This window comes from Lontra canadensis, unplaced genomic scaffold (genome assembly GCF_010015895.1).
Source record: "Lontra canadensis isolate GAN:19392208 unplaced genomic scaffold, GSC_riverotter_1.0 scaffold138, whole genome shotgun sequence".
Lineage (NCBI taxonomy): Eukaryota > Metazoa > Chordata > Mammalia > Carnivora > Mustelidae > Lontra > Lontra canadensis.
In genome coordinates, this window is record NW_022631132.1 from 2735421 (window position 1) to 2747541 (window position 12121).

General features: G+C 42.5%; 1 protein-coding gene across 1 annotated transcript in view; it reads right to left on the reverse strand.

Annotated features, from left to right (window-relative positions):
• Positions 1 to 12121, reverse strand: part of GPC4 (glypican 4) — a 103161-nt gene that overhangs the window by 20713 nt on the left and 70327 nt on the right. The window contains exon 2 of the mRNA XM_032843346.1: positions 11521 to 11679. Coding sequence (XP_032699237.1) covers positions 11521 to 11679 — 159 coding nt within the window. The remainder of the gene's footprint in view (positions 1 to 11520; positions 11680 to 12121) is intronic.

Sequence of the window (12121 nt, forward strand, 5' to 3'; positions counted from 1 at the left end):
GCTAAATATGAAGCATAAGGGTTAAGCGTTTTAATTAGAGGAAAACGTCTTTCCAATGACTTGGGTTTTTTCCATTTTTTTCTTGCATTCTTGGGTGTGATTTATAATTTTTGGGGTGGGGCGAATAAATTTTCTTGAACGGAAGTCTCTCAACTAAGTGTCCAGAAGGCAGGTAGCACTTTCCTAGAATTCAAAGCTGGGGGGTATTGGGGTAAGACGCAACATGAAAGTGTCATCTGGTCCACTTCCCATACCTTGTTCGATTCCCTAGCAGCCCTGCCCTAGCTGCTGGTTCACTGGGGACACGATAAAGAAGGTACGCCAAGCCACGTCAGTATGCATCTGGTAGGCCGCACACGTACCTCACACACACTGGGAAACTAAAGGCTGGTCGCTGAGCTCTATCCGCGAGCCTTGTGTCAATCCCCTGCTATTAGTATTTCACAATCCTGAAGAAAGGATTCCAAAGGCGACCATAGGTCCTTCCCTAATATTGGATTTTTATTATATTGCTCATAAAATAGGCACACATCATTTAGGGTAGAAGTAGGATGTTGGAAATTATTTGCCTTGTGCTTTGATGACTCATGTAATAAGGAACTCTGAATACACACTTGCATGTCTAGGGGATGGCACCCACAGTTGTATAGCTTTTAAGGGTGGGGGCAGGGAGGCATTTCAGAAGTGCTTTAATTTAAAACAGCTGTACAGTGTCAGAGTTCATTGTTCAGGCTCCAAAGGGCTCTAGGTCAAAGAAATGCCAAGACACTGAGCATTTGATGGGGGGGAAAAAAATAAAAGTCTTAAAGAGTTCCTCATTGAGATCAAGAACCCATGGGTTAGTTGTTACTCTGTGTAACGTAGCTGCTTTGGAGTGTAAGAGAAGTGATCTAATTAAGATAATGGATTTCAAACCAGCATGCCCTCTGTCCAGTACCACCAGGGAACTTATTCTGTTTCCCATGACTCAAATTCTGTCTAGGAAGGGTTGTGTGCATGCACGTAGGATTGCGTGTGTGCTGTGTGTGACGTTAATTTAAACAGGAGTTAACTTGGTGCTACATACATGTTCTAATTCTTTTGATTGTTCAGAACATTGATTTCCTTTCTGATCCACTTTAAGACTCTTTAGTATAGCCATATAAGTTGCAAATACAAAGATTGTTTGAGTGGGCTACATGCAAAAATTCTATAAAATTGACATAGCAAGTTAAAATCTGATCCATGAATCCCTCCTAATGGCCACACAATTTGACAAGTACGTACTGAGTGGCTATTACGGGCTCAAATCAAAGCACACAGTTGTATCACGCATCTTAACCTTCTTGCCCAATCAGACTGTAATCAACATTGCCGACAAGACTTCCTTCCTTCATCCAACTCACCTTTACTATACCGCCAACACTCCACACGTGCTTTTACGTGCAGAGACTTTTAAAGCACCTATAAAATCCTTAATCCTTCATTTCATATAGCGAGTTTTAAAGTATCTCTTTTGCCTATGGAAATTAACAGAACAAAAGCCAAGGGCCCTGAAGGGCCCAAACTCCCTTCTCTTTAGACTTACTCTTACTGACCCTGTTAAATGAGACTATGTGGCCTATGCGTTTTGCCCCAGAGACCATGTAAGGATGGCAGACATAATTTAAATTCCAAAATCCATACCAGTTATGTCCAATATCACCCAAAGCATAATAATTTGCTGTAAGGAGAAAAAAGGAGAAAAGGGGGTAGGGGAGCTCCTCCTATCAAACTACCAGCTTCCACATGTTCGTGTATGATTCCTCCTTTCCTACTAGGACACTTCCTTCTCATTGAGGAATAGAGCAGAATTAGACCTTCGGGTCTTGGTCCCAGTCCCCCGCCATCAGTAACAACTTCACTAATCCCTGTAACATTCATCTTCTCTTTTCTCCATTATTCAGAATTCAGGATTAGGGTCTGGTCTTAACTAAACAACTGTACAGGCCCCAGACACCTAGCAATGACTCCTTCTTAATCACTATGCCTGAAGCCAATTATAAGACACTTGGTGGCTAACAGAAGACCGGCCAGAGCAGTGTACCCAGGACTGCACAACCATCAGAAGCTTAGGTCATCGGGAATTAGATCTCCCTTGTGACAACTGCTTGTATTCATGGAAAATGCCAGGGAGGGAGTCTGTTTCAAGGGATGCTACAGGTATCTGAAAGACGGGATTCAAAGGTGATCAGGGTGTATTTCTCCCTCAGCTTTCAGCTTCAGTGTTTACATTCAAGGATCAAGCAACTGCTACTCCCAGGACTCATGGGCGAGCACTGAACACAAACACTGTAACATGCTGCATATCGAAACGGGTGAAACATGGGCAAAGTGTGGGATCCCTCACTTACGAGCTGTGTGGCCTTGAATGGACAGAAGGGCCTCACCCATAGCATAAGGCGGTTACTGCTCACCTCGTGGATAATGCCCAGCACGCCAGACATCCTCAATAAATGGTACTACTGATGATCAGCGAAGTGTTCTTATTGTCACCTTCATGGTTTCTTCCTATCTACAGTCACTTTAAAAATCTCTTAAGGCTCGTTTTTATCCTTTTTGGCAGAGTCGAATATTATCCAGCTCGGGGAACATAAATTAAGTCAAAGCTGCTGGAGGTCAGTTAAGAAGACCCAAGGCCTTATAAAACTGGGAGCAATTTAGGCAAAGGAAATGCTTAATGGCTCCAGCTTCCAATGCTGTGAAATGTCCCTGACATCTGCAAGGGTGGCAGCGACCACCAAGTGAAAGACACCGAAGGGAGAAACCTCAGCCCATGGGAGAGGCTTTCTATTAAAAGAGGGTATCACACACATTACACACATATAAACACAGATCAGGGTTAAAGATTAAGCAAAGAATCGGGGAAAGGAAAATTAAGAATGAAGCGGCAGGTCCACCCCCAACCCTCCCCACGCATTTCATCTGCCAGAAGTCCGCTCAGTACAAGGGCTGAGCTATGGGACTGAAAGTATTTTCTAGTTGTAAAATGGATTATTCTGAATGTCAGTAGTATCAGTTTAACACAGGAAAAACTAGAACGAGAGGTCGCCTTTTCCATATAGAAGTTTTCTATGCAAATATCCTTCTTTTAAAACAACGAAGAGGAACATCCTGTTCTTCTCTATCCCCAGCCACTTGTCTTGCATCAAATAAACATTCAAAATTCTTGACAGAGGTCAAAAGGTCCCAGTTCTGCTATTTAACACCATTAGTTACTCCATTATAAACAATCGACTGGCTATTGATTATTAATGAGCTAGAAAACGTTCTAGAACTAACCCACGACCTTAAGAGACTGGAAGCCCTTTCTACTCAATCCACTTGGCTGCATGTTATAAATTGCCACCTTGTATTTATATTATTAGGAAACCTCCTTTTCCGTCGAAGGATTAATTTCCCCTTTACTGTATAAAGACTGTACTTCACAGCCCTGGCATGGCATGTGAATAGTAAGTTACCACCTCGACAAAATTCCTGAGAAAAGCAGGCTCCTTGTAAGTGCTACAAATCATACTTTTCTCCCTGTTAAGAAAACTCGAGTTCTAGTCACCCCTTCATTGGAGATCTCGCATTTAAGCAAGAATGGCTAATGTAAGCATCTACAAATGAAAGAGAAAAAGGAAATGAAACAAGCATCTTACCCACTGAAATGAAACGCAAAGAAACACAAACTTCGGTCTCTGATAATCTTCCCCCTCTGCTTTGCTTTTTCGGTAATGTCTGCTGAAGTTTCCGGCAGGCACTTTCCTCTGTCTTGGCATGATCTTACTCCCTCCAAAGTGCCTGCTAGGGCACGATGTACTAAAAGGACACGTACTTGACTAATGCTCGTCAACTGATCGCACATCCACAGACCTCCCCTAGGATGACAGCACGACGGCCAACTGCAGTCCTCACAAGGGGCTGTGAATGTCCGCAAGGTTCATTTTCTTGGGTAATCCATTCTGAATGCTAAAGGTCCTTATGGTATCTCCCGTGGCACCCGTCTCTCGCTACTGTAGCCGGAGACATGGGGTCACAGCTCTTAAGCCTTCTCTTGGACCCCATGTCATCCGTACCAAGGGTACACTCAGCACTAGCTAGCCAGTTCCCTTTGACACACGTACTCCTTCTCACTCAGGTGCCCAGAGGAGGCTGACTTAAGAAGTTAAGGAAGCCAGGAGGCTGGAGCAGCCAGCCCAGAGGTTCCCTATACTAACCTTTATGTGGATCTATTCTACAACCTCCCATAGAAACCTTCTAATACGGTCTAGGTGCTCATGACCTATTATCAAGAGAAAACTAGGACACAAGGTAACTGTAATCTGTTAGGATTCCAATTTGCATCTACCTGCACAAAAAAGACGAGGCAAATACAATGTTGACGTAAATATAACAGGTGTTAAGGACCTGAGGTAATTTTTTTCAACAGACGTTTCTCAAATTTGTTCACCCAAATTTTTCAGTGACATTTTATAACCAGAAAAATACTGTACCCTCATGTATTCACAAAGTACTTTATTTCCCTCATTCCATTCGTTTAACTTAATTGCTGGAGGTTTCCATGCCTTTTTCTGTCTACATAGGGTCTATAGTGACCAGTGTGATATGTTAGACGGGAAAAAAAAAACCCCACCCAAATATTTTCTTAAAATGCCACCAAAGCATTTCTTACATTTTTTCATTTAAAAAATACAATTTTAAGTATCCCATTCAAATTGTAGCAATTTAAAAAGTCTGGCAAGATACAAAGAAAATATAAACATACTGCCAATAACCCCACTAGTAAAGCACAACAATGATGCTTTATTGATTGTCTTCTTCCTATGAAGATATGTATTGTTACAGGCTTGAGATCGTATCGTATCTGTACCCCATTCTCGGGTGACACCGTGAGCTCAGCGTTTCCTGCGTGATTAAAGATCCTTCAGAAACCTCACCAGTAACAACTGCATGTACCTGACACCATGTGGATGGGCCAGAGCCATCATGGGACATTTAGACAGATTTCCTGTTTGTCATTATCGGAAGTAATGCTGTGATGAACATGCTTGCGCAGAAATCTTTCTTTCCTTGAGATAAATACCAAAAAGTAGAATGACTAACTCAAAGGGTATGAATGTTTTCAAGACTTCTGACACACTGACCTCTGGAAAAGGTGTGCAAACGTAACACTCTGAGTCATATTAATTTTGCAAGTTTCGATGGCTTTGCCGATTCTTTCCAAGGGAGGAGGATGGAGCTGGGCCAGGACAATAAACAAGGAAGGCCCGACTGGCTGGAGAATTCCCCCAGTCAATCAGTTGGGAGGCAGTGCTAGATCAAATACGCCCTTTTCTTCGCCTGGCCAGACAGACACAGAGAAGGAGGTGGGCAGAGAGGAACAACAGCGTTCTCCACTCCCAGGCTCAAAGTGCAGTGAACCAACAAAGTAGATAAAAGGCTTTCAGCTGACGCTCTTCCATTTTATTTACTTGCCTCCAAACAGATGACCTGCCTATTGCTGATGCTGTGACTCCTTAAGAAGTCAAAGCTAACAGGAGAGGCCCACAGCGCTGGGGCTCGGGGCTCCCCTCGAGCCTCACTAGCCTTCCCAACCCGGCGAGATAGCCAAGGCTAGCACAACAATTGGTCACACTTCAGATAACAACTCAAAGGGCAGAAAACCTTTGTCAATACGGAAATGTGTGTGTTTTGTCTGAGCTCTTGATTTGACTACAGTAAGCTGCCAGTGTCTCTTTTTCATCAAGTTTCACAGAGAGATTATCAAAAGAGTTAGCCAAAATGCCTGGCATTTTAGTCCCCTTCACAGGGAAGGAAAAGAAAATAGAATGGTAAAGAAAAGAGAAGTAGTGCGGTCCAACGAAATCAAAGACCCCCGGTATTAGGATCTGGAAAGAGCGCAACATTTGCAGGATGGCAGAAGGCCTAGCATGTGTCTCTGTCTCTCTCTCCAATTCTGAAGATACTTGTCCCGTGAAATGCTGTCCACTGCACTACAGCAGAGGTTTAAAAAAGCAACACATTTTTTTAAACATCTGAATGGATCAAATCTGAGGTGAGGATTAAAGTCACCCCACACCAAAGACACAGATGTAGTGAAAAGAAGGGCCATCTGTACCCCAATGTTCATAGCAGCAATGGCCACAGTTGTCAAACTGTGGAAAGAACCAAGATGCCCTTCAACGGACGAATGGATAAGGAAGATGTGGTCCATATACACTATGGAGTATGATGCCTCCATCAGAAAGGATGAATACCCAACTTTTGTAGCAACATGGACGGGACTGGAAGAGATTATGCTGAGTGAAATAAGTCAAGCAGAGAGAACCAATTATCATATGGTTTCACTTATTTGTGGAGCATAAGGAATAACACAGAGGACATGGGGAGATGGAGAGGAGAAGGGAGTGGGGCGAAATCGGAGGGGGAGACGAACCATGAGAGACTGTGGACTCTGAGAAACAGATTTTGGAAGGGCGGGAGTTGGGGGGTTGGGTGAGCCTGCTGGTGGGTACTAAAGAGGGCACGTACTGCATGGAGTACTGGGTGTGATGCATAAACAATGAATTTTGGAACACTGAAAAAAGTTAAAAAATTTTTTTAAAAATTAAAAAAAATTAAAAGTCACCCCCCTAGGATGGATGTATGTACTACATTCCTACTACATGTTTATTTTGGAGGATATTTAAGACTTGCTTTTTAATAAACATAAAGACCTTCCCCAGGGGTCTTCAGCCAGTCGACATGGAGGTGCAGAGCACAAGAATAAAAGGACGTAGCTGAAGAAATAGTGAAGGTCAAAGGTCAGGAAAATTCCAGAAATTTCAGCTTAGCTAATGGCCATGAAGCTTAGTCGGACACATTTGCCTTTAAAGGTGAGTGGCCAGCTTCCTCCCACTGAGGTCACTGCTTTCACGGGCCTGTGAATGCTAATGCCGTCAGCTCCCTGCGCCTCTGCACTGGTCGCTGGTTCCCCGACCGGCCTAATGAAGGGCTAGCCGCTGTGAACTCTGGGAAATTTCCAGTCAGTGATTAAAACACAGATTTGGCTAAATCTGCAGAGTGCGACGCGTCCTGCCTTTGTGAAGTGATAGAAAACAAGGGGGCTTGAGGGCTTAAGGGAAGGGTGGCCACTTTGATTTACACTTGGCCCATGCAGATAGATGGGACAGACAATTATTTCTTTTATGTGCGTTTTAAGCTAATTCAGAAAATTTCTACTATTATTCGAGTTAACAAGCTTCAGGCTCATGGGAGGGTTTTCAAAGACCTGGGGAAAGTAGTGGAGTTAAGAAATGATAGCAGGAAAATAGAGGGTACCAGACAGGCGGCTAATTAACATCTTGTGAGACCTTTCACTAAAGCAGCTGGTCCAGTCACATGTTTAGAAGATTCACAGAATTTTTAGAACTGAAAGGGTCTTTATAGAGACCATCGAGCTCAACCCCCTCATTTTATGGATGGGAAAACTGAGACCCAGTTAATTGCCGCGGGTCACAGTGGGTTCACAACAGAACCAGGCTGACAATTCAATGTGCTCTGCTTCCTGAAGTTACTACATTTGTTCCCTAAAATGAGGAATTAACACTTTTTGCAATGCACTGGCCTCAGACATCTCCATTTCCTTAAGATTTCTTCAGCATGCAAACCATTTGATTCGGGAAGTGAAGCAAAAATGTATTTTCATATTTGTTACTTCATTTTTACTGTGTGATTCAGAGATATATTTAACGTGGCAGCTCTAATCTTTTTAATCTATTTGGGTTGTTTGATTGAACTATGCTTCTTTTAAAAACAACTAGTCTCTCACAAAACGCGACATTTTGGGGTGGGCCTTTATGTTGTGGTCCTAAAACACGGATTATGCCCCACTTCTATTATTTCTACTCCTTTGCCTGGCAATTCTTTCAAAACCCCTGAACTGAGCATCTGATTAGCATATTCATGAGACAACCCATTCAGCTATGTTAATTAGCAGTTCTACTTCAAAAAAAAAAAAAAGAAAAAAAATTTTTTTCCCAGAACCCACCAAGAGGGGGAGCAGCTAGCTCTGCCACTTCCCTTTCTGGCTCTAGGTCTCTAGCCTAGGTATGGAACTTCCTCAGTTCAAGTGTACATAAGGGAGATTACAGTGTAGAAAAATAAAGAGGTGAGACCTTAAACTCAGATCTACAAGTTTAAAATAGGAGAATCCTGAGAATTCCGGTGGGGAGGGATGCTGCCTAAGGAAGTATGCTTCTGTACTTTAGCTAGGTCTGAAAACACATGCATGCACACAGTTTATAACTTAAAAATAGATTTACAGACTGTATAATCTCTTTAGATGGGCAAACAATAAAAAATTAAACGTGTAAAAAAAATTAAACATGTAGAATAAAAGAAAGCCTTTAGAGATAAGGGAACTGGCTCCGAAACGCCAAGACTGGCACTTGAACTCTGGAGCTCCTTGAGGAAGAAAGATAGAAATTTGAGGTAATGGGATGGTTTCCAGTTAAAGAAGGCTGACCTGCTAAAAGCCTATCAACCTTATTTTTGTTGAAAAGTTTCTAACAGGGGCGCCTGGGTGGCTCAGTTGGTTAAGTGTCTGCCTTCAGCTCAGGTCATGATATCAGGCTCCTGGGATCCAGCTGCTTCTCCCTCTCCCTCTGCCCTGCCCTCACCCACCGCTTGTGTGTGTACGCTCTCTCTAATAAATAAATAACCTGTTCCGGCCATAGAAAGAAGTGGTATCTCATCAACAGGACTTGAGTTTTGATGGTAGAGAAAGTTGCCTGGGCTCAGGGTCACCACTTCAAATTTATACCATAAGCTTAGAGATGGCAAAAGATGCTCCTTTGAAGTTGCCTGACCTTGTAGGTTTCCATGTGTCCCTATCCTATTTCCTCAAGACTTGTCAGCCTTCTTCGTGCCACTTGGCCACCACAGCTTGGTTCTCCAGTGGCCATCTTGTTGCTCGGCCCAACCTCCTCTCTTTCATTCACATCAGTAACTTCGGGCTTGTCCTTTATAATGGCCTGGACCATTCTTGGACCAAGCACCCTGCCCTTGGATTTCTGAGCATCAAGACAACCCCTATACAATTTCACTCAACCTCCTCTTTAGGCATAAGGAGTACTGACGGGTCCTAACTGCCACCCTTAAAAATCAGTCAACAAACATGGTGCCCACTTGAGGATTATGGTTTGTTGGATACCAGTCAACTGGGGTTTTACCATACAAAAGCTTTTAATTATCCCAGAAAACCTGGCTGGAAGGAAATAGGCAATGCATCCCAGCTCTGTTCTGATCTCCGGGCCAAACACATTTCAACTACTACTCCTTCAAAAGAAATTTACTCTGTGCTCAGTACCTTTATTGTCTACGCCATGTTTTAATTTGAAGTCAGAAGAAACAAACTAAAGTTTCATAATCAATTTTCATGACCAGTTTTGAAACTGAGAAACAAACAGTGTTAACACATTTATTGAATGTGAAACCTGGTAGGGAAAGGCCAGAGAAACTGTTTTTCCGTCCGTCTTAAAAAAACATATGTTAACACTTACTGATAGTGTTTCTCTGTATGGCTTTTTAAAAACTACACACTGGAATCATAGGAGTAACGCTATAAAACCATGGGGAGCGGGAAGGGGAAAGAATAGCTTAAGCAGCAGGCCCTTAGGTGAGAGAGGTCACAATGTCCATGGGCTCCGCACCCGGAGGAGACACGTCTAACAGGAAATGGGGCCACTGGGAGGTGGCAGAACTTGAAAACAGCTTGATCTCCACTCCATCATGCTACCAACGGGCCTGCCATTTGTGAAGAGCAGGACTTTTTCCCATCTAAATGCCCTTATTAAACCCCAAGGGGTCATTTTTGTATTTCAGCATCTCAAGTTTTCAAAGATGGCCATCTGATTATCTTTCTAAGTATTCTCCTCAAAGTAAAAGAAAATGCTAAGGTTACGGTCTTGAATGAGAAATGCCAGAGTCAAGTAAATTACCATCCTTTTCAATAATTACACTAACAGTTTAGTGACCAAGAGAAACTCAATAATTATGCTAACAGTTTAGTGACCAAGAGAGACAGAGGTGGCCTAATGATGTCTTTTGACAATAACACCCACCTTCACATGGTGTTAACATGTTGTTAAGTACTTTTAATGGTTATAGCACACGTGTGGGGGGGTGTGGACTGATAAACAGGATATATAGATACATAGAACATTTTCACCCATCCAAGAAAAGGAGGACATAAAATCGAGACTGAAGGAATACGATTTTGCACGGTAACTGGTGGCAGAATGGGTATGATAAATGACATGCTACACAGAGAAAACTTTAGTTCAACTACGTTACAAACTCAATATGCTCTCTTGGCCTAGCCTGGGAACCTAACACCTATTAAATCGGTTATAAGTTTCAAATAAGGAATCTCAAAAGCCAACATTTGAAATACAACCTGTTCTTTAGCTGGGGATTGCCTTATCAGCTATATAAATCTAATTTAGTCCAACTTCTCACCATGGTAACAAGCCCTTTGCAGAAATACTCAAAGACATTTCACATCTCGAAAATTTGCCTTGTACTTCTTCACCACACATAATGTCAAGAAAAGCATGCTTCAAAGGTACTATGTAATTAGAATGGCCTTTAAAACAGGCAAAAAGGAAATCATTCCTATTAAAATTAAATCTACTTCATAACAATCTTCAAACTGAGTGAAGAACACCAGAGAAGAGAATCCTGAGGTGTTTTGGACCCCATACTCCAGAGTTTTTCAAGTCTATCATCTGTAACATTGCTTCAGATATGATTGACGTGCCTCTCACTTGGCTCAGATGGGCTATTTCTTCACTATTAGAAGACAGCATGCGTATGAGAATTCATGTTTGGCACAGAGGACTGAAATGGGTCTGGTCGTGGCTTTACATGGATAGACTAAGCCAAAGTGCCAGCTAAGGGATGAAGCCCAGCTTAACAACAATTATAAATATGGTAGCTACTCCTGGGCCACTGCTGCATGCCAACTTAAGAGCTGAGTTTTAACCCTATCTGTGTTCTATGGGGCTTCTAGGAATTCTAGTTATCTCTGGGAAATCCAGTTTGCAACTTAATTTGAAGTCCAGCATCTGCAGAATCTCTATGCTTATTCTAAGTCTTCAGATGCCTGCCTGCTTTCTATTAGGGAGATTTTTTTTTTAAGTGACTTGCGTCAACAGCACTATTTTGTGTTCACCCAAGAAAATAAATGAAAGCCCTTAAATGAAACTACTTCAATCTCTTTTTTGGCTCTTTGCAACCATATTTCCATAATGCCTACCATACAGATTCTAGTGCATCCAGACGGATCCCAGCAGTGAAGCTGGAAGGCTAACTGGCCCTTAGGATCCAACAAGGAGAAAGTCTTGGGAGTTCCGAGAAAGCAGTCGTGGAAACTGAACTGTCGCCTCTGAACCATGACTTGCAGAAAAGGTGTCAAACGGATTCAAGGACAAAGCACATACTGCTGCTTACTGGGACCGAAGTTCCCGCACCTACCATCAAACTTCTTGTAACGGGAAGCAAAGACAGCTTGCAACTGATCGCACTGTTCGCTGACCACACTTTTGAAATCATCTTTACTTTGCAGGCTGTATTTCTCCTCCATCTCCTGAGAGCAGCAGGTATAGCCCTGGGGACAGATCTTCAAATGATCACCTGGAAGATAAAATTGTAGGACAATCAATCTCCATCATCCTTCATCAAGTCGAAAAGAGTTTGGTTTTAGTGCACACACGCCTTTCCTGCAAAAGCCTAGGCATTGTGTGTATCTGAAAAGTTTTACGAAAACTAAATACATCGAGACAGCTAGCAGGCTCAGTGGGGTAGAGCATGCAACTCCTGTTCTCAGGGTCGTGGGTTCAAGCCCCATGTTGGGGGATAAACTAAAAGCACCCCATTCCCTTATGGAAAAGCCACCTACGATAGACAAAAGAACATGTGAATCAAGAAGATTGCTATACTACAGGAAAATCGGTGTGGCCAATAAACACTATCATTCAAGATCAACCCAGACCTTTTCTTTCTTTTTTTTATTAAACAAATCATTCAAGATTCTATGCTAAATACTGTAGAAGTCATACAAATGACACGTAAGTTT